This window comes from Sturnus vulgaris, chromosome 2 (assembly GCF_052056855.1).
Source record: "Sturnus vulgaris isolate bStuVul1 chromosome 2, bStuVul1.hap1, whole genome shotgun sequence".
NCBI lineage: Eukaryota > Metazoa > Chordata > Aves > Passeriformes > Sturnidae > Sturnus > Sturnus vulgaris.
In genome coordinates this window covers 118,853,941-118,874,920 of record NC_142244.1, presented here as the reverse complement: position 1 = coordinate 118,874,920, position 20,980 = coordinate 118,853,941, and the positions used below count along the sequence as shown (strand labels likewise).

General features: G+C 57.0%; 1 protein-coding gene across 9 annotated transcripts in view; it reads left to right on the top strand.

Annotated features, from left to right (window-relative positions):
* Positions 1-20,980, top strand: part of STIM1 (stromal interaction molecule 1) — a 69,396-nt gene that overhangs the window by 3,915 nt on the left and 44,501 nt on the right. For 7 of the 9 annotated variants that reach the window (XM_088160556.1, XM_088160558.1, XM_088160559.1 and 4 more), the window contains exon 2: positions 20,315-20,448. In XM_088160556.1, the coding sequence (XP_088016682.1) occupies positions 20,315-20,448 (134 nt within the window). The remainder of the gene's footprint in view (positions 1-20,314; positions 20,449-20,980) is intronic. The other 2 variants (XM_088160557.1, XM_088160562.1) reach the window with 1 other exon arrangement.

Genomic DNA, 20,980 nt, shown 5'->3' with positions numbered 1-20,980 from the left:
GAGGAGGACAAGGTGAATTTCTGGGTGTGGAGCTGTGCCTGAGCCCTGTCTGTCCTTGCCGTCACCCCAAGGCCCAGGAGTTCATTGGAAGGGAATCCTTCACTGCAGAACCTCTGCCGTGGGAAGTGATGGCTTTGGCCTTGAAACCTGCAGGGAAAAGTTTTTGGCACCTGGGCAGGAGGTGGCTCGGGGGAGCCTTTGGAAGCTCAGGGATGGCTCATCCTGAAGAGGCTGGGTCCTGTCCTTCCAGGGACCTGGTGGGGTTCATTCAGCAACCTCCGTGTCCCCCTTGCTTTGATAAAATACCTTTAAAGGAGATTTTGCTGTTAATTCCTCCAAGCAGTGCATGTTCACTGGGTAAAGTTGCACCTGCGAGCAGCAGCTTTGGGTTGGGCAAGGGACACGAAGCAGTTGTGGGAATGCTTGGAGAACTGTGCCAGGAATGAGTCCCTGTTCTTGCCCAGCTCAGCTGGGAGCCCCAGTGCATTGCACAGCCTTGGCTTCCTTCAGGCATGGAACTCATCTCGAGGAACTGCCGTCCTGAGAGGTGGAGAATTTGTGTTTTGGCACCAAGCTGGCCTCGTGTGGAGGAGGAGGAGTGGGGGTGACTGGGCAGCACTGGGGCTGCTGGGGAGCTCCTGGCTCCCTCCAGCTCATTCCCTTCCTGCTTGGCTCACAAACCTGGAGTCAAGCTCAGCTGGATCAGAGAGAGCATCTTCATTCCATTTCTCGTTCAATGTATTTATTCAGTGCCTTGGAAAGCAACTGTGTCCGTGTCTGCTGTGCCCCTGGGGTGGTCCCTTCCCACAGGAGCTGCTGGGCCACTGCTGGGAATGCAGGGCCACTGCTGGGCCACTGCTGGGCATGCAGGGACACTGCTGGGCATGCAGGGACACTGCTGGGAATGCAGGGACACTGCTGGGACACTGCTGGGAATGCAGGGACGCTGCTGGGGCTGCATCTCCTGCTCTAAACCGGGCTTTTGGTGTTGTCCTTTCTCACATCTGTGTGGGAAGTCCAGGGCAGCACTCCTGTCCTTTCCATGCTTTGCTGGATGGATGTGTGTAATTGTGGGATGGAGCAGTGAATGAGGCAGGAAGGAGCCTCCTGACATCCCTTGGGTGCAGCTGCAAGGGTTGGGATGCTTTGGGGTCCTGGGGCAGAGCCTTGTCCCAGGAGGAGTGAGAAGGAAAAGCACTCTGTGTTCCTCTGCCCGGCTCAGTCGGTGTTTGGCTCCTGGGCTGTTGGCTCATCCCAATTCCCTGTGAGAGCTCTCTCCTCCTCTGGGCAGGGCTGCAGGGATGGGTGAGTGTCTGGGGACAGCCCAGGGGAGCTGAGGCACCTCCAGTGAGCTGTGGTTCATCATCTGCCTGGGATCTGGGGAGGGAAGGCAGCTGAAAAGCCATCCTGGTATTTAGGGGCTGCCCAGGGAGCTTTGGAGTGCCCATCCCTGCAGGTGGCACCTGGAGGTGGCACTCAGGGTGCCAAGGTGGCCATGGGGCACAGCTGGGACTGCAGGGGCTGGGAGGGCTTTGCCAGCCTCGGGGATTTGGGGGTTCTGGGATTTGTTAGTAAAAAATCCCTTTCTGTGAGCAGGTGGCTGAAAAGCAGCACTTTTCCCTGAGGTTATCCCTGTCCTGCTGCTTGTCCCACTTGGAGGCTGTGCTGGCAGTGGCTCCTGTCCCTGGTGGTTCCAAGCCCAGGGTCAGTGCCAGGCCTGGACTGTGCCCAGCCTGGCATTCTGCTCCCCAGAGCCCTAATTGCACAAACTTATTAGTGTTAAGAAAGCTGTTTCCTCCATTAATTAGCTGTGCTTTATATCCGGAGAGGGAGAAATGAACTCCTGAGCAGGCAGCAGAGTTGTGGCTCTCCCTGGGCAGCTCTGGGATTCCTTTGGGGCCAGGGTGGTCCCTGCTCCTGGCTGTGTGGAGCCCTGCTGGGCATCCCTGGAGGGGCAGGAGATGCTGGGAGCAGGAGATGGGACCTTTGCTGCTCCCCAGCTGGGGATTCCATCAGCCCTCCTTGTGCCAGCCGGGGGCTGCTGGGCAGGAATTGTTCCCTGGCAGGGTGGGCAGGGCTGGGTGGGATTTTGGGAATCAGGAATTGTTCCCTGGCAGGGTGGGCAGGGCTGGCACAGGGTGCCCAGAGCAGCTGTGGCTGCCCCTGGATCCCTGGCAGTGCCCAAGGCCAGCTTGGACATTGGGACAGTGAAGGTGTCCCTGCCATGGCAGGGGTGGCTCTGGGGGGGATTTGAGGTTTCTCCTAGCCCAAACCGGTGTGGGATGCTGTGGATAATGGGGGTTTTGGCTTCTTTTCTGCCTTCTCCCTGTTAGCAGGTGCAGCCCTGGACCTGCTGTTTCCCCCTCCCACGCTCCAGACTCTGTGCTGCTGAAATTTGGGGATGTTTCCTGTGGAGGCAGCGCTGTCCTGCTGAGTCCTGTGCTCTGCCCCCATGGCTGATCCAAGCTGGGCTCTCTGGAACGCTTTAATTTTCCCTCACCTTTGTTTCCCCGGCCCCTGCAGCCGTGCCTGATTAATCTGGCACCCCCAGAGCTCGGGCTCAGTGTCAGGAGCTGGTGCTGACAGCGATGAGAGCCTCTTTAATTAAAGCCATTGCTCTGTCACTGCTGCAGCACTTGGAGCCCTGAGGAGCTCCTGCCTCACCCTGTGCCTGTGCCAGGGCCTGCCCACCCTGCCAGCAACAATTCCTAATGCCCAAAATCCCACCCAGCCCTGCCCTGTGGCACTGGGAGCCATTCCCTGTGTGCTGTCCCTCCATCCTTGTCTCCAGCCCCTCTCCAGCTCTCCTGGAGCCCCTTCAGGCCCTGCCAGGTCTCTGCAATAATCCTAATAATGCAATTAATGATAAGGAGTGATGGCCCAGGAGCTTTTCCTGGCAGTCCTGGTTGAAGTCCCCAGCTCTGCAGTGGATGGAAACCTTGAGAGGAGCAGAGGAAGTCATTAGGGAGCTGTGTGTGATTCTGTCCCTGCCTGTCCTTGCTTGTTTTCCCTCCATGAAATAGTACCAGGATGCTTGTTTGTTTGGATTATGGACCTATTTTTAAGTAACCCATTTTTTCCACTTTGGAAAATGCATTAACTCACTGTTGGGTATCTGTGGAGTTTGACTTTGGGATCCTCCAAGTGCTCCGTGGGAGTCTCTCAGCAGCCTGAGTGCTTGCCTCTGGCACATACATCTATTTTGTTGTATGTATATTTTTATCTACACCTTGCTGAGCTTTGCTGTAAGAGGCATTTGCAGGATCCACAGAGGCACTCCTTGGAAATGCCCCTTAGCCCAGCAAGGATCTCTGCCCAGTCTCAGTTCCACCACCCCTCACCTCCTCTGGGATTTGGAATTGCTGATCCCAGCAGCTCTCAGCAAGTGGAAGCAGCAGCAATGCAGGGAATGGGGATGTTTGGTAACACACACACACATTTTTCAGGAAAAGACACTATTTCTGTATTTCTGTAGCCCAGTGTTTGTTTTTTCCCTGAAGGATGGAGCTTTAAGGTCAGTTTGATTCTTCTGTGCAGGTTTGGAGCTCCAGTACCATAAATTCGGTGTTCTGGGAGGATAAAAATGCAATAAACAGGAGAACTTGAGGAATGTTCCTCTCCCAGTTACAAAGGAACAGCTTGCTGGTTGGAACAGCCTGCCCCTTCCTAGGCAAGGGAGGCTTTGGATTGCAGGAAAGGGAGGAATAATTCAGGATTAAAGCTGCTAAGCAATGCTTGTGTTTAGATCTGTAAGAGTGCCAGGACATAATTAATGGGTGAGTAAGCCAAAAGGGAAAAAAACCTTATTTTTTTTTAACTGGATAGAGATGGATGGAGGATAGAAACTAGTTTTTGTGGGGACAGAAATAATTCTGGAGGTGTTCTGCTGTTCAGGGTGCCTGGGTGGGTTTGTGCTGTGACAGAGCAGCTGCAGTGGTGCAGGTGAGTGAGGGGAGCTCCAGGCTGTGAAGGGTTATTTTATTCCCCTCCATCCCCGTGTGAGGGCTGATCCCATCTGAGATCCCCCTGCAGCTCCCCGGCCTCCTGCTCCCGTGGCATTGCTGGGGCTGGCTGCAAGCCCAGGGCGAGGAGTGGATGGGCAGTGGCTGATGAGAGCCCGGAGCCCCTCGGGGAGGTGGCAGCAGTTGAGTGTCCCAGCATTTCCCAGTGGCTCTGGCTGGAAACTGCCCAAGTGAGGGGACCTGGTTTCCCTCTCAGAGCCGTGCAAGGGCTCGGGAGGGAAGCTCTTGTCCCTGCCGTGCTGTTGTCTGTGGGGTGTGTGGGTGCAGGGGGCTCTGCCTGGGGGCTCTGCCGGGTTTGTCCCGAGCCAGGACTGCTCCCAGAGGGGCTGGGGGGGTTGGATTGAGCCAGGGCAGCCCCATCTCTGCTTTGTGCACACACACCCAGCACATCAGCTGCGGCTCCCCAGCCCCCTCCTGGAGCCCGGGCTGCCCTGGCTGGGGTGTCCCGGGCACTGGGGGAGCCTGTGCTGCTGGGATGGAGAGGCTCCTCAGGGGCTGCCACTCCTGCAGCCTGGCCTGCTGAGCTCAGACTCACTCGTGAAATGTGTCCTGGAGGGCTCTGCGTGGAACAGGAACGCTCCAGAAGTGTGACCTGGCAAGTGTGGGAGCTGAGCTGGAGATGGCTTTGTGGGAATGGTGATGGCAGCACACCTGGCAGAGGGGTCTCCTGGTGGGGCAGTGATGGGGGCTGTCCTCGTCCCATCCCCTCATCCCATCATCCCATCCCATTATCCCATTATCCCATCCCATTATCCCATCATCCCATCCCAAGCTCTGCCCTCCTGGTCTCTGGTCCTGCTGCTCTCACAGCTGTCTCCTGGACCACGCTGTTTCCTGCAGATCTGCACTCTGGCTTTTGGAGATAAACAGGTTTTCCTGATCGTTTAATTTGCTGTATCATTAATAAGAAAAGAGGGTGCAAAGGGATATTTGGGGGCATTCGGTGCTGTTCTCCCACCCTGCAGGATGATTCCTAGAGAAGTTTTCCTGACAGCAGTTGGTGTGATAAGTGGGGTTGCTGGTTATCTTTTTCCCCCATCTTATTTTTCCTCTTGGGAAAGGAGAAAAAAATGTTTCATGCTTCAAAGGGTGAGGCTCAACCCTTGGAGTTGTCAGGTGGGAATGTCAGTGGGAATGTCTGGCAGTGCTGTGCCATGCTGAGATGGGTTATCTTCAAAGGCTGGCCCATGGGGCAGGGCTCTCCCTGCCACCCTCCCTGCCCTGGGGGATGCTCCTTTGGCACTGATCCCTCTGGAGCTGCCTGTGCCCACGGCCCTGGCCAGGGGACAGGGGACAGGTCAGGGGACAGCTCAGAGCTCCTCTCACTGCTGGCCAGAGCCTCCCCTTTGCAGAGAGAACGTGTCCAGCTGGTTTGTTTTTCATCCCGGGGCTATTTTCAGCTGCTCAGCCTAACAAGGTGAAATGGCTGAGATGCTTTCCTGCTCCCTGGGACTCTGCTGCGAGGAGCTGTCCCTCTGTCCTGCTGTCCCTCTGTCCCTCTGTCCTTCTATCCCTCTGTCCCAGCTCATCCCCTCAGTACCTTTGGCTCCTCACTTTGGCACCTCTCAGGGTTAAGGAAGAGCCATTTGGGCTCTGCACAGAGGGCCCCAAATGCCAGCATTGTGCTGGGACTGGTGCTGTCTGAGAGGCTGGGACTGGGAATGGGAGCACAGGGAATCCCCTGTGGCACATCCAGTGTCCCTGTGGCACATCCAGTGTCCCTGTGGCACATCCAGGGCTCTCTGTGGCACACCCGGAGTGTCCCCGTGTCCCATCCAGCACTCCCAGGAAGGGTTCACAGACCCCTGAGTTCACCGGGTGCACCTGCCCTGGCTCTGGGTGTAAATCAAGCACTTTCTGTCCTAGAGAAAGAAGGGAATTGGTGTTGGACAAAAGGAGGAAAATCACTTTATTGTTGGGTGGAGTGTTTGTGTGAGCCCTGGTAGAATTTCTGGGTTTACTGGAGAGTGGAATGATTTAGGCTGGGAAAGCCCTTGCAGAGTTCAACGAAGCCATGTCCCCAAGTGCCACATCCACAGGGCTGTTCAGTCCCTCCAGGGATGTGATGCCATCCCTGCCCTGGCAGCCTGGCCCACTTGGAATGGCTTTGGGCAGGAATTTCCAGGGAAGTTCCCTGTTGGCAGCACAGGAGGGAGGAAAGCTCGTGGCTCCTCTTCCCCTTCATGCTCTGCTGGAAGGAATACTTTCTGCCTGCAGGGCATAGAGTGTTTTTTACTGATTAATGAGGTATTAAAAAGGATCCAGAGGAGTCTGGGCTCGTCTTCCTGAGTCACCTGTGTGTTTGTGTTGGGATTTGGCAGGGAGCTTCCCTGGTAGCCAGAGTGATCCCTTTGGTAAACACAGCATTGCCTGTGGCTGGTGCTGAGCACTGAATCAGCCCAGCCCAGCAGGAATAACCCAGAATTTCACCCTCTGACAGGATCTTTGCAGCCCAAGGTACCCAAGAGTTGCTGCTCAAACCCTGGGGCTGCTCCTCCAGTCCTGGAAGAGCTGCAAGGAATTAGCCCTGAATAATGAGTGTAAAGAGTCAGGCTGGGCTGAATGCAGAGCTCTTTGGGATGCTTTGGTTTGCTGGTGCCTCCTTGGCTCTGGCAGCAGGCAGGGGTTAGGAGGGATTAATCTGTGGCCTAACCATGGCTAAACTTAGTCCTGTGTGCTCTGCTGGGGGGGAAGTGCTGCAGAGGTGACACTTCTGCTCTTGGGAAAGAAATACCAGCAGTGCTGTGTGCAGTGCTGGGACTGCTCAGGAGAGCTGAGAGAGAAACTCAGCTTCCTTTTTTGGGGTTTGGGACATTTTTTCGTTTCAGCTGATCTAGCCTGAAAATACAAGACTGAGAAAGTTAACGTTCATTTTTCCCTACAAATGCTTTTTTCCCCTCTAAGTGAAGTTGCCAAAAGTCAGGGCAGATAAAGCCTCCAGCCAGGTGAGTGGGACTGGCTGGGATGGGCTCTGCTCCAGCAGCTCCAGCCCCAAAAACCCTTCCCTGGGCTGGGCACAGCAGAGCTGCTCCAGCTCGGGGGTCCCTGCACAGGGAAAGGAGCAGGAGGCCAGGAGGGCTGGGAGCCCCTCGGGAGCCAGGCTGGGACACCTGGGGGGGCTCACCTGGACAGGAGAAGCTCCAAGGAGAGCTCAGAGCCCCTGGCAGGGCCTGAAGGGGCTCCAGGAGAGCTGGAGAGGGACTGGGGACAAGGATGGAGGGACAGCACACAGGGAATGGCTTCAGAGCAGGATTTGATGGGATTTTGGGAATTAGGAATTGTTCCCTGGGAGGGGCTGGGATGGAATTCCCAGATTTGCTGTGGCTGCCCCTGGATCCCTGGCAGTGCCCAAGGCCAGGCTGGACACTGGGACAGTGGGAGGTGTCCCTGCCATGGCAGGGGTGACCACGTGCAGGTTTTTTTACAATTTAACTTTGAAGCTGTTCATGGCAATAATAATGTTAAGTATCTTATTTTTCAGTAAGGAAAAGATTTTATTTTTAATTTCCACACAGAAAGCTGCTGTTTTCTCAAGTGTGGTGGTTGATGTCATGCAGAACGTTTTGGTCCCTCCCACGCGTGTTTGGGAATAAGAATCTTTTTGAATCAGTGCAGGGCACTTGCTGTGGTTTGAAGCACATCTGTGGGGCAGCCTCAGGTGGCTGGAAGCTGTGCTGCTCTGTGATTAACTCTGCTAACTGAGCTGTTGTGTGTTGTCCTGTGTTCCATGGCAGCCAGGACACTGCACTGCATCCCCAGGGTGGTCCCAAACTCTGCCAGGCCTCTGCTGGACCCCCTTGATCTTTGTGTTGTGTGCTCTGTGTGTTCCACACTCGGTGCTTGCTCGGGGCCTGCAGGACCCCAGGCAGCTCCTGGAATTCCCACAGGGAATATTCCCAGTGCAGTGCCCAGCCCTTGGGATGGGAGCAAAGAGTGAGATCCTGAGCCCCTTGGGCACACCCAGCTCTGGGGTTTGGGATCCTGAGCCCCCTGGGCACACCCAGCTCTGGGGTTTGGGATCCTGAGCCCCTTGGGCACACCCAGCTCTGGGGTTTGGGATCCTGAGCCCCCTGGGCACACCCAGCTCTGGGGTTTGGGATCCCTGGGCACACCCAGCTCTGGGGTTTGGGATCCTGAGCCCCCTGGGCACACCCAGCTCTGGGGTTTGGGATCCCTGGGCACACCCAGCTCTGGGGTTTGGGATCCTGAGCCCCCTGGGCACACCCAACTCTGGGGTTTGGGATCCTGAGCCCCCCTGAGCACACACAGCTCTGGGGTTTGGGATCCTGAGCCCCCTGGGCACACCCAGCTCTGGGGTTTGGGATCCTGAGCCCCCTGGGCACACACAGCTCTGGGGTTTGGGATCCTGAGCCCCCTGGGCACACCCAGCTCTGGGGTTTGGGATCCTGAGCCCCCCTGGGCACACCCAGCTCTGGGGTTTGGGATCCTGAGCCCCTTGGGCACACACAGCTCTGGGGTTTGGGATCCTGAACCCCTTGGGCACACCCAGCTCTGGGGTTTGGGATCCTGAACCCCCTGGGCACACCCAGCTCTGGGGTTTGGGATCCTGAGCCCCCTGGGCACACCCAGCTCTGGGGTTTGGGATCCTGAGCCCCCCTGGGCACACCCAGCTCTGGGGTTTGGGATCCTGAGCCCCCTGGGCACACACAGCTCTGGGGTTTGGGATCCTGAGCCCCCTGGGCACACACAGCTCTGGGGTTTGGGATCCTGAGCCCCCTGGGCACACACAGCTCTGGGGTTTGGGATCCTGAGCCCCCTGGGCACACCCAGCTCTGGGGTTTGGGATCCTGAGCCCCCCTGGGCACACCCAGCTCTGGGGTTTGGGATCCTGAGCCCCCTGGGCACACACAGCTCTGGGGTTTGGGATCCTGAACCCCCTGGGCACACCCAGCTCTGGGGTTTGGGATCCTGAGCCCCCTGGGCACACCCAGCTCTGGGGTTTGGGATCCTGAGCCCCCTGGGCACACACAGCTCTGGGGTTTGGGATCCTGAGCCCCCTGGGCACACACAGCTCTGGGGTTTGGGATCCTGAGCCCCCTGGGCACACCCAGCTCTGGGGTTTGGGATCCTGAGCCCCCTGGGCACACCCAGCTCTGGGGTTTGGGATCCTGAGCCCCCTGGGCACACACAGCTCTGGGGTTTGGGATCCTGAACCCCTTGGGCACACACAGCTCTGGGGTTTGGGATTCTGAACCCCCTGGGCACACACAGCTCTGGGGTTTGGGATCCTGAGCCCCTTGGGCACACACAGCTCTGGGGTTTGGGATCCTGAACCCCTTGGGCACACACAGCTCTGGGGTTTGGGATCCTGAGCCCCCTGGGCACACACAGCTCTGGGGTTTGGGATCCTGAGCCCCCTGGGCACACACAGCTCTGGGGTTTGGGATCCTGAGCCCCCTGGGCACACACAGCTCTGGGGTTTGGGATCCTGAGCCCCCTGGGCACACACAGCTCTGGGGTTTGGGATCCTGAGCCCCCTGGGCACACACAGCTCTGGGGTTTGGGATCCTGAGCCCCCTGGGCACACACAGCTCTGGGGTTTGGGATCTGTGGTCCAAGGGAAAGGGGCAGGCCATTAATCCCAAAGCAGCTCTGCTGGGAATGGCTCCGGAGCTGCTGGGGCTCAGCCCTGCACTCAGCTCCCACCTTCTGTGCCTGCAGCATTTCTGGGGCACTGAGGAGGGTGCCTGAGGAATTTATTGGTTTGCCCTGCTCCCAGCACTGCCTGTGCCATGGATTCCTGCTGGGCCCTCACAGCAGCCCCTGCCATTCCCTTCCCCAGTGATTTATCCCTCCCCCTGGAGCTCCCTGGGGCACTTTGTGCAGTTGCTGGGTGGGGAAGGATCTGTTTGTTCAGCTCCGGTGGTGCTGGGGCCAGAGCCAGCCCTGCTCACCTGGCTCCGTGCCCAGGTGTGCTCAGTGGCACCTGGGGATTGGGGGTTCAGTGGGGGGAGCTGGAAATGGCACCTGGAACCCCCATCCCACAGCCCTGGGGCCTGAGGGGCACTTGGGGCAGGGAGAGGAGTGTGTGCAGGGACAAGGGACAGAGGGCAGGGAGAGATTAGGAATTCTTGGGCAGGGCTGGCACAGGGTGCCCAGAGCAGCTGTGGCTGCCCCTGGATCCCTGGAATGTTCAATTCCAGGTTGGACATTGGGGACAGTGGGAGGTGTCCCTGCCATGGCAGGGCTGGCTCTGGGGGGGATTTGGGGTCCTCCCAAGCCAAACCAGTTTGAGATTCCATGGCTGGGCTGGCCCAGCCTGGCTCCCATCACTGGGCTTTGCAGAGCTGCCCCTTTCCTGCCTCAGCTCCCCCTAAAACCAACTCCTCCCCACAGGGCTCAGAACATTCCAAACCCTGCAGTGCCTCCCCCCTGCCTGGGGGAAGCCACAGCTAAATCATGGTTTAGGAATGATGGGGAAAAGGGGAGCTGCCCTTCTAGGGGAGAAGCCCAGATCTGCTCAAATGTGAGGATTTTCCAGCCATCCTGCACTCTGTGTTCCCAGTGACCCAGGGAGGGTTAAGCTGGGTTTAGCACAGGCACTGGAGCTGGCCTCAGGGAAGGTCTGGGGGTTTCCCTCCTTGGGTTTTTGCTTACACAACATCAGTTTAAAGTGCTGAACTGCAGCAGGGGTTTCATCAGAGCTCGTCCCTGTGTGCTGAGGATGAAGAGTTTGTTGTCCAAGGGGTTCCCAGCTTGTCTTTTGAAGCCTCTTTATTACTGCAGAGGGCCTGGAGGATTTTGGAAATCTGTGTTCAGGGAAAGAGCATCTGGGGTTTGGGATCACTGAAATCCCTGCTGCTCCTGAAGCACAGGTGGCTGTGTGTGTCTCCTGGTGCTCAGGGAAGCCAGGAATGGGAGCTGCCTCTCCATGGGGGTTGTCCAGGCCAAGGGTGAGCTTTCAGGAGCTGCTGAGCTGAGGGAATCACCACTTGTCATCACTGGAAACCTTCCCTCCATCCCTCCATCCCTCCATCCCTCCATCCCTCCATCCCTCCATCCCTCCATCCCTCCTTCCCTCCTTCCCTCCATCCCTCCTTCCCTCCTCTCCTTCCCCGTTGTCAGCACAAGAGGGAACGGCCTCAGGCTGGGCCAGGGCAGGCTCAGCTTGGACAGCAGCAGGAATTTCCCCATGGAAAGGGAGCTCAGGCCTTGGCAGGGGCTGCCCAGGGAGCTTTGGAGTGCCCATCCCTGCAGGTGGCACCTGGAGGTGGCACTCAGGGTGCCAAGGTGGCCATGGGGCACAGCTGGGACTGCAGGGGCTGGGAGGGCTTTGCCAGCCTCGGGGATTTGGGGATTCCCTTCTGGCTGGGCCAGCTCCTGCTCTCACCTCCCAGGTTTTGTGGCCTGGAGGTGACACCTCGCATTTTGTGTCACCTTTTGCTGCCCCAGCACTGCCAGGACCCTGCTGGGATGAGGAGCCTCAGGGTTCCAGTGCTGCCTTTGCTCTGTATCTGTTCTAGAAAGTTCCTCTTTCCCTGGTCACCCTCAGGAAACAGCCACTTTAGGAGAGGTGTTTTTCATCCAAGAGGTGAATCTCCCCACTGTCTCCTCCAAAAACAGCATTTCCATCTTCCAGTGTAGCAAAGCATAAAATTCCCAATTTAATCCCAATTCCACAGTGACTCATTTCAAGACTTTCTTTTCAAATTGTTTTTTTTTTAGTAACAACCTTTTCAGTGAGGCAGCTCCAGGCAGGCAGGGCTCACTCACTGCTGGCACGGTGCTGCTCCTGTTCCCACTGGATCCAAGAACAGCAGCTCTCACTTTGGGCCACAAAGTTTGGGATTCAGGAGCACCTGCCTTGTCCCAGCACGTTTGGGATCATTGCTGTTTGCCCATCCCATCCATGGGTGACTTTTTCTACCTGAGGGAGTGGCTGGGCAGGCTCAGGTTGGATTTTAGGGCAAGGCTCTTCCCCCAGAGGGTGCTGGGCACTGCCCAGGCTCCCCAGGGAATGGGCACAGAGCTCCAGGAGCTGCCAGGGATGCCCAGGCTGGGATTGCTGGGGGCCTGGGCAGGGATAGGGTTTGGATCAAAGATCCCTGGGGGTCCCTCCCAGCTCAGGACATTCTGGGATTCTCTCATTCTCCTGGCCCTGAGGTAACCCAAAGTGCTCGTGTGTGGCTGGCAAGGAAGGGGAGGTATTTTAATCCTGCTGCTCTCCTGATGTGAATGGTCTCTGCCTGCTAGAACAGGGATTTGTTTTCATTTGTGTCCCTGAATTGGTGATTTTCACTCTGCCTGGTGTCCCCTGGGCTGGGCTCGGGGAGATCCCTTCTGGTGACACTCAGTGGAATAAAGGAGCTGGGCTGTGTGAGTGGGGGTCAGGATTCCCCGTCCTGCAGAGGTGTCCCTGGCTCCTCACGGAGCTGTCCCACGGGGGTCTGGTGACATTCCCTTGCTGGGGCAGTGCCTGCCACACCCAGGCTCTTGTTCTTCTTCCGGGATTCCCATTTTGTGCCAGGAACCCAACAGGTCTGTGAGCACCGAGAGTAACAAAACTTGGCTTTTTTGTGGACTTGTGTTATTCCCAAGCTCCTTCCTCCTCCTCCTCCTCCTCTCGTGCCCGTTCTCCCCGTGCCTTTGGCTTTGTCCTCTGTGTGCTCGATCCACATCTGCCCTGGGTGCCCCTTTGCTGCTGTCCTGGGCCTTGGGGGAAGGGAATTACACAGGAGTTTGGGGAAGCAATGGATTTCTCAGTCAATTGTGACAGCAGGAGAGGAATTCTGTACTTCTGTTACCTTGTCAGAGCTACCAGAATTTCTGCAGGAGTCCTTTGCCGTGGGTGTGACAGCCCTGTGCCCAGAGCTGGCACTGGCAGTGCCTGGCTGTGTGCAGGGATGGATCTCCTGGCTCAGGGCTGGCACAGCAGCAGTGCTGTGGGCTTTTCTTTGACTTCTCCTAAGCTTTCTTTGGCTTCTCCAGGCAGGGATGACTCACTCATCCATTGTGTGCTTTCCTGACTTGCAGCAATTCCTCTTTCACTCCACGGTGATGATTTGGATCCTGGTGTGGGCTGGGGCTGCCTGGAGCAGTGACTCACGGCTGGGAGGGGGCTCAGGGGCTTGGACTCCTTCCCACCCCTCACTGGGAGCCTTTTGGAGTGCTCAGAACTGAAACTGGGGCTGCCCCTGGATCCCTGGCAGTGTCCCAGGCCAGGCTGGACACTGGGACAGTGGGAGGTGTCCCTGCCATGGCAGGGCTGGCTCTGGGTGATCTTTGAGGTTCTTCCAACCCAAAGCATTTTGGGATTCTGTGCCAATCCCTGGAAGCTGGTGTGGGCCATGGGATAATCCTGTCTCTTTGCAGAGCAGGAATGTTGTTCCTGTCGAGCTGTAGGTGCCACAGGATTGTCCAGCCCCGTGGGTTCCTCTGGGCACAGCTCTGTCACTGTCCCCCCCTGCCCCAGCACTGCCAGGGCTCTGCAGAGCATTCCCAGCACGTGGAATCACAGAATCCTGCACTGGTTTGAACTGGGAGGAACCACAGAGCTCATTTGGTGGCACCCCTGGCATGGGCAGGACACCTTCCACTGTCCCAGGCTGCTCCAGATGCCATCCTTGGACAATTCCAGGGATGCAGGGGCAGCCAGAGCTGCTCTGGGCTGAGGCTTCCCCACCCTCACAGGCAAGAACTCCCCCAGTCTCCAGCCCAACTCTCCTCTCTTGCTCTAAAGCCATTTCCCCACACCCTGCCCATGTAAAAAATCCCTCTCCCATCACTTTGGGATGGCCTGGCTGTGGCTGCAGCTTTTGATGGTTCTGTTTTGTTCCAGTAGGGCAGGATTGTGTCAGCAGTCAGATCTCTTGGTTTGTGGTTATGAAGTAACCCAATCTCCAGTTATTTCAGCTCCTTAGAGCTTCCCTGCCCACGGGATTTTTGGCTCCTGCTGCTCCAGAGAAGCCCTGACGTATTTTGGAGCTGCCCGTGGGCAGAGCTGCTGTGCCTGGCAGGGTGGGACCAGAACAGCCTCTTTATCTTATTTGTTCAGCCCAGGAGAAATGTCCCACGGGCCTTGGGCATGGGGAACACAGGGATCCCTCGGGAAGGAAATGGGTGAAGTTGGCACTTGGAGGCTGGAGCACCCAGCCAGGGTGCCCACATCTGCTCTGGGGAGGTTTGGGAGGCTCAGGGAGGCTGGAGTCACTCCCAAAAACTGTTCACAGAGAGAGGGGAACATGTCTTGGGACAGGGGTGGGCACTGCAGGACCAGGAGTGATCCTGGAATGGGATGGGATCAGTGGGATGGGATTGATGGGATCAGTGGGATGGGGTGGGATGATGGGATGGGATAATGGGATGGGATGGGATGGGATGGGCTGATGGGGTGGGATGGGCTGATGGGGTGGGATGCTGGCCTTGTCTTTGGGGGCTGTGTGTAGTTTGGGGGTGTGTGTTGTTTTAATGGGGTGGAAAGAGTGAAGCCCTCGAAGCAAAGGAGGGTGACAGATTTCTAGTGGGGACAAGCCAGGGATGAAAGGGCTGTGCTGTGGGGAAGGGGAGGATGCTGGGGTGCAATGGGCTGACATGAAATCAGTAAATTGGTGCATGCAGAGGATGAGAAGGGCTGAGTGCACTCGGTGATGAGAGAATTGATGTAGTAAATAAATGCTGAGTGTGTGCCAAGGAGAGGAGCCCATTTGGGGAAGGAATTTGAAGGTTTTAATTGAGTGTAAGTTCATGACTGTACAATAACCTCCCTTTAATTCCTCTTGAGGCTGTGTTCAGCTGTGCTGGTGCTGGGAGGATCACACAGAGCCTCCTCCTGCCCCTGTGTGAGCCTGGGTGGCTCTGTCATGCTGATCCTGAGGCACCAGGGACTCCCAGACCCGAGGGATCAGGTTTGGCCCAGGAGCCTGGCACAGGCTGCTTCACCTGGGCTTTGTGAGCATTGAGGGTGGGACCGGCCAGCAGAGACACCCGAGGGCGTTGGTGCTTCTTTAAAAGTCTCTCAGAGATCAAACAGCCCGACCTCTGCTGGGATTTGCATTTTTTCTAGACTGTTTAATCAGAGTTGGGTACAAGGACTTGGGTTTTTGCGTGGTGCAAGGTGTGCTCCCTTAGAGGAAAAAAGTCTCTTTGAACTCCTGCTAAAACGTCCCTGGTCCTTGAAGGCTGGGGCAGCCTGGGACTGGCTGGGGGTGGCACTGGATGGGCTTTAAGGTCCCTCCCACTCAAACCAGTGTGGGATTCCATGGACTGGAAAACAGTGCAGGGAATCCCTGCTGTCCCAAGGGTGATGGCAATAATTCCCTCTTGAGCAGAGGCTTGAATCCCTGAGCAAATTCCCTGCAGCTGCCAGGTTCTGCTTCCCAAAACTGCTGGGACACTCACTGGGGGTGTTTCCACACTGTGAGGGAGGTGGGGACATGGATGGGTCTGTCTTGGGCATGGAATCACACAAGGTTTGGGTTGGGAGGGACCCCAAATCCCACCCAGTGCCAGCCCTGCCATGGAATTGAATATTCCCGGGATCCAGGGGCAGCCACAGCTGCTCTGGGCACCCTGTGCCAGCCCTGCCCACCCTGCCAGGGAACAATTCCTAATTCCCAAAATCCCATCCAGCCCTGCCCACCCTGCCAGGGAACAATTCCTAATTCCCAAAATCCCATCCAGCCCTGCCCTCTGGGTTTCTGCTTGCCCTGAACAAGACTTGGTGCCCTGGCTCTGCACCTCCCAGGGAAGGAGTCTGCCAGGGAAAGTAGGTTAAAAGGAATAGGAAAATAGGCATGTGCTAAAATCCCAATTCTGTTTGATAAATCATTTTTTTTTTTAAGAGGAAAGAAAGGATTTCTCTGTGAATTTCCCACGTGCTTGTGGCTGAGTGTGGTGGGTTAGAGCTGCAGTGTGACAGTCCTGTCCTGCCTGTAGTGACCAAGCTGCACAGTGTCAGCTCAAAGTATAAAAACCCCGAGTGCTTCCCTGCCGGTGGCAATGGCTGCAGAGCTCAGGGCTCCGTCAGGCTCTCAGGTTTGGGGCTCGGAGCTGGGAAGGCAGGATGGATCCTGAGCCCTTTGTCCTGCTCCCTGTGCTGCTGCTCTGCAGCCTCGGAGCTGTCAGAGTTCCCCTTGGCACTCCTCAGCCCTCGGGGGGAATGGAAATCTCTGCATCCCTCACAGTTTAATGCCTTCGTTAACATTCCTGCCGTCGTCCTTGGCATTTTTTCATCGAAAGCCAGAGTTCCATGGAGGAGCCCTGAGCACGGAAGTTCACCCAGCCCTTGTTTACACGGCTGAAATATGTAAACAGTTCATTTTCCCCAAATATAGGGCTTTTTTCCTTGGCTGCCCTCCCGGTGTTTATAAAAGGCAGTTATGTAAATGACAATTGTAATAATTAAGCTGCTGTTTGCTGCTGCAGAGCTCAGAGCTGCAGGGGCTGAGCCCCATTATTGGAGATAATGGGACCTTGCAGAAGGAAATCAAGGGAAATTAAACAAACAAAATGCTCCTTAGAGAGGATCTCCCATGAGAAAGGGAAGGTTTAGAGTGAAGTGATGTTTCAGGAGATTGTCCTGTCCAGCCCTGCTCAGGCAGAGCTGCTGCTCCAGGCCATGTCCTGTTGAGGTTTGGGTTCTCCATGGCTGGAGCTGCACAGCTCCTCTGGGCAAGTTGTGCCACCATGAGACACATCTTTGTCATCTGGTATAAAACCACCCCAAACTGCCTTCCCTGGGAGCTGAAAATGGCTTCAGACTGCACAGGGAGGTTCAGGTTGGGTACTGGGGAGAATTCCTTAATGGAAAATGTTGTGGCACTTGGGGACATGGTGAGTGGTGGCCTTGGCAGTGCTGGGAACAGTTGGGCTCGATGGTGGCCAAGGGCCAGTGACTCAGTGAAATTCCAGCTGTGCTTCAGCACTCGGGGTCAGTGCCCTGTGCTGATCTCAGTGCCCTGTGCTGATCTCAGGGTGCCCTGTGCTGATCTCAGTGCCCTGTGCTGATCTCAGTGCCCTGTGCTGATCTCAGGGTGCCCTGTGCTGATCTCAGGGTGCCCTGTGCTGATCTCTGTGCCCTGTGCTGATCTCTGGGTGCCCTGTGCTGATCTCAGGGTGCCCTGTGCTGATCTCAGTGTGCCCTGTGCTGATCTCTGTGCCCTGTGCTGATCTCAGTGCCCCCTGTGCTGATCTCAGTGTGTCCTGTGCTGATCTCAGTGCCCTGTGCTGATCTCAGTGTGCCCTGTGCTGATCTCAGTGCCCTGTGCTGATCTCAGTGCCCTGTGCTGATCTCAGTGCCCTGTGCTGATCTCTGGGTGCCCTGTGCTGATCTCAGTGTGCCCTGTGCTGATCTCTGGGTGCCCTGTGCTGATCTCTGGGTGCCCTGTGCTGATCTCTGGGTGCCCTGTGCTGATCTCAGTGCCCTGTGCTGATCTCAGTGCCCTGTGCTGATCTCAGTGTGCCCTGTGCTGATCTCAGGGTGCCCTGTGCTGATCTCTGGGTGTCCTGTGCTGATCTCAGTGTGCCCTGTGCTGATCTCTGGGTGTCCTGTGCTGATCTCAGGGTGCCCTGTGCTGATCTCAGTGCCCTGTGCTGATCTCAGTGCCCTGTGCTGATCTCAGGGTGCCCTGTGCTGATCTCAGGGTGCCCTGTGCTGATCTCAGTGCCCTGTGCTGATCTCAGGGTGGTGACACCACTGGGGTGGCAGCAGGACCCCGGGTTGGAGATGGGGGGGAGGGATGGATGGGAGCCCAGGAGGGATGGAAATGCTGCAGGAGGGATGGGCAGGAGGGATGGAAATCCTGCAGGAGGGATGGGCAGGAGGGATGGAAATCCTGCAGGAGGGATGGAAATCCTGCAGGAGGAACTGAGCCCGGCCCATGCTGATGTGCCCAGGTTAATGGCTCATCAGGGACACCCCTGGGGAAGAACAGGGGACTCTTTGTTCTGCACCCCATTGGGCTGATAGTGGGGAGATAAAGATGAAAACAAAGAACAGGCCCGGAGCCACAGAACAGCGGGATGGAGCCAGGAGGTTCCCGGTTTTGTTCCTCAGGACTCCAGGAGTCCCAGCCCTGGTGGGGACCAGGCAGCAAGTGTCTCCTGGGGAAGCTGCTGGAGCAAAAACCAGGGCTGGGCGTTCTGGAGAAGGAGATTTACTAAAACAAAGCGAATTTCGCACTCATTTTGAGGTTTGTGTTGGCTGAAGGTGTGTTGGAATAGCCTGAGTGCAGATGCCAGGGCTGGGAGCAGCCCGGGACAGGGGAAGGTGTGGAGGAGCTTTAGGTCCCTTCCCACCCAAAGGATGATTCTGTGCTGTGATCTTTAGGCTTAATCTTCCACCAGGCTTATGCAAAGTGCCTGGGGCTGGTCTTTGTTCCTTCATTTGGGTTTTCCTGCAGCTGCAGCCCTCGGGGATGACAGGGAGGGCGATGAATAGCCCATCCTGGCTGCCGAAATGTGGGGAGCGTTCTGCCATCAGCTCAGGGTCGTGTGCTGATCAAATCCCCACGCTCAGGCTCTTTCTGGTCTTGATGAAAGCACCACATTCCTGCCTGGGTTTGGTTTGATTGCTCTTGATGGTGTAGGTGGTTGAAAGCTTTGTTTTATTGCTGCTGCTCTCAGTCAGTCTCCATTCGTTCCATTAGTGCTGGAAACCCCCAGGGGTTGTCCTTGGGGTGGCAGAACTCTGGCTGGGATCCCCTCAATGCTTGGCTCCCCCAGTCCTTCATCGCTGCCATACTCATCCCTGGTTGAGCCCCAGGGCTCAGGAGCTCCGTGGTCAGGAGGGGGTTAATCTGAATAAACCCACTTTTACAATAACACGACCTTCCCTTCCCATAATCCAAACTTTGCTACAGCGTTGCCACGTTCTCCCCTGCAACAACAAGCACAGGCTCGGAACAAGATAACCATGGAATATTTTGGGAAATATCTTTTAGCCTGGCTTCATTTTTCCTTCCTTTCTGGGTCCAAGGGCAGCATAAACACAGAGAGCATCTCGTGTCCCTGCTCGTGTCCCTGCTCTCTGCTCCTCGGAGGAGCTGGGAAAGGCCCAGCCCAAAGTTCTGAGTCAAGAGAAAACTCCTGCAGGGGAGGGGAGGACCCCAAATCCCTCCAGATCATCCTCAGGACATCCAGTGTTATTCCAGGTCCATGTGGTCCCAGTGTCCATTGTCCAGCTGGCCAGGAGCGCCTGGGGGAGCAGGGAGGCCTGGGGAAGGTTCCCAGTGCAGTCACTGGTTTGGTCACCAGTTCACAGCTCTGGCACAGGGACAGACATGTGCAATATGGCATGGCAGGGAATAAACTTCCTGGGCTTTGGGAAGCAGCAGGACACCAGCCCTGCCTCCATCCCTGTCCAGGTCACCTTGTCAGTGGGAGCCATTCCCCGTGTCCTGTCCCTCCATCCTTTGTCCCCAGCCCCTCTCCAGCTCCCCTTTATGCCCTGGCAGGGGCTCTCAGGTGTCTCCTGTCCCGGTGAACCCCCCCAGCTCTCCCGGCCCGTGCAGCACCTTGCCTTGGCACAGTCCCAGCTCTCAGCCTGCCCAGGTCCCTCAGGATTGCCCATCCCTGGCTCTGGTGTCACCACCTGGCAGTGCCATGCACTGGGCCAGCCCCCTCTGGGCTCGGGCACGCAGCAAAACGTGACCTGTTGGTCTTGGAAAGTGGAAAATGAGGAAAAGCAGCCAGAGGAGCCCGTCCCATAGTCAGGAAGGAGGGAAGGGTGTTTTATAAACGTGTCTTATAAACACACAGCTCTTCCTCCCCTGACACCCGGCTGCACACGGTGCCAACAGCTCCAGGGGACACTGGAGCTGGGGCCAGAGCCTGCTGGGGGAACTGGGGCAGGGGCCAGAACCTGCTGGGGGAACTGGGGCAGGAGCCAGAACCTGCTGGGGGAACTGGGGCAGGAACCAGACCCTGCTGGGGGAACTGGGGCCAGACCCTGCTGGGGGAACTGGGGCCAGACCCTGCTGGGGGAACTGGGATCCTGGTGGTGATGGGGAGGGATGGGGGTGAGAGGAGCAGCCCTGCCCTGGGCACTGCTGCTGCCCCAGCCTGCTACAGCTCCCAGGGACACCCTGAGGGGATTACTGCTATTCCCTGGGTGTCCCTGCTGTGCCCTGGATGTCCCTGGGGTGTCCCTGCTGTTCCCCGGGTGTCCTGAGTGTCCCTGGGTGTCCCTGCTGCTCCCTGAGGGTCTCTGCTGTTCTCTGGGTGTCCTTGCTGTTCCTTGAGGGTCCCCGGGTGTCCCTGCTGTTCCCCGGGTGTCCCTGCTGTTCCCCGGGTGTCCCTGGTGTCCCGGTGTCCCTGACGTGCTGTGTCCCCAGCAGAGTTCTGCCGCATTGACCAGGCTCTGTGCCACGACGAGGACGAGCAGCTGAGCTTCGAGGCCGTGCGCAACATCCACAAGCAGATGGACGACGACGCCAACGGCAACGTGGACGTGGAGGAGAGTGACGAGGTCAGCGTGGGCTGGGGCTGGGGCTGGCCCTGGGGCTGGGGCTGGCCCTGGGGCCTCCTCCTCGGCACAGAGCAGCCTCGAGTCACCCTGACAGAGAGACAGAGGCTTCAGGCAGCTCTGAAAATGCTGTTTGTGGCACAGCCCAGGTGCCAGCAGTTGGGGGTGCTGGGGGAGCCCAGAGCTGCTGGCTGTGGCCAAGCCCTGTGTCCTGGAGCCCCTCTAGCTCTGGTTACAGTGCATTGGGAACTTTTCATTGCAGAGCATCTGAATCCATGGCTGCCAATCAGCATCACACCCAGCACCTTTTCCATGGACACACAGCCCATCCAAACTGCTGAAATCACCACATTATGTCAGGGACAGCCAATCTTTGCAGTTAGTGGTCACATGGTAAACTTTGGGATTGTTCTGCTGTGGAGATTTCTGAGATCTTTTCTCCACTTGCAGCATTGGCTTTCTTGTTTGCCCGTGAAAATCCTTTTGTTTGGTAAAAACATCTTTTGTTTGAGGTGGGTTTATCCTTTGCTCTAAG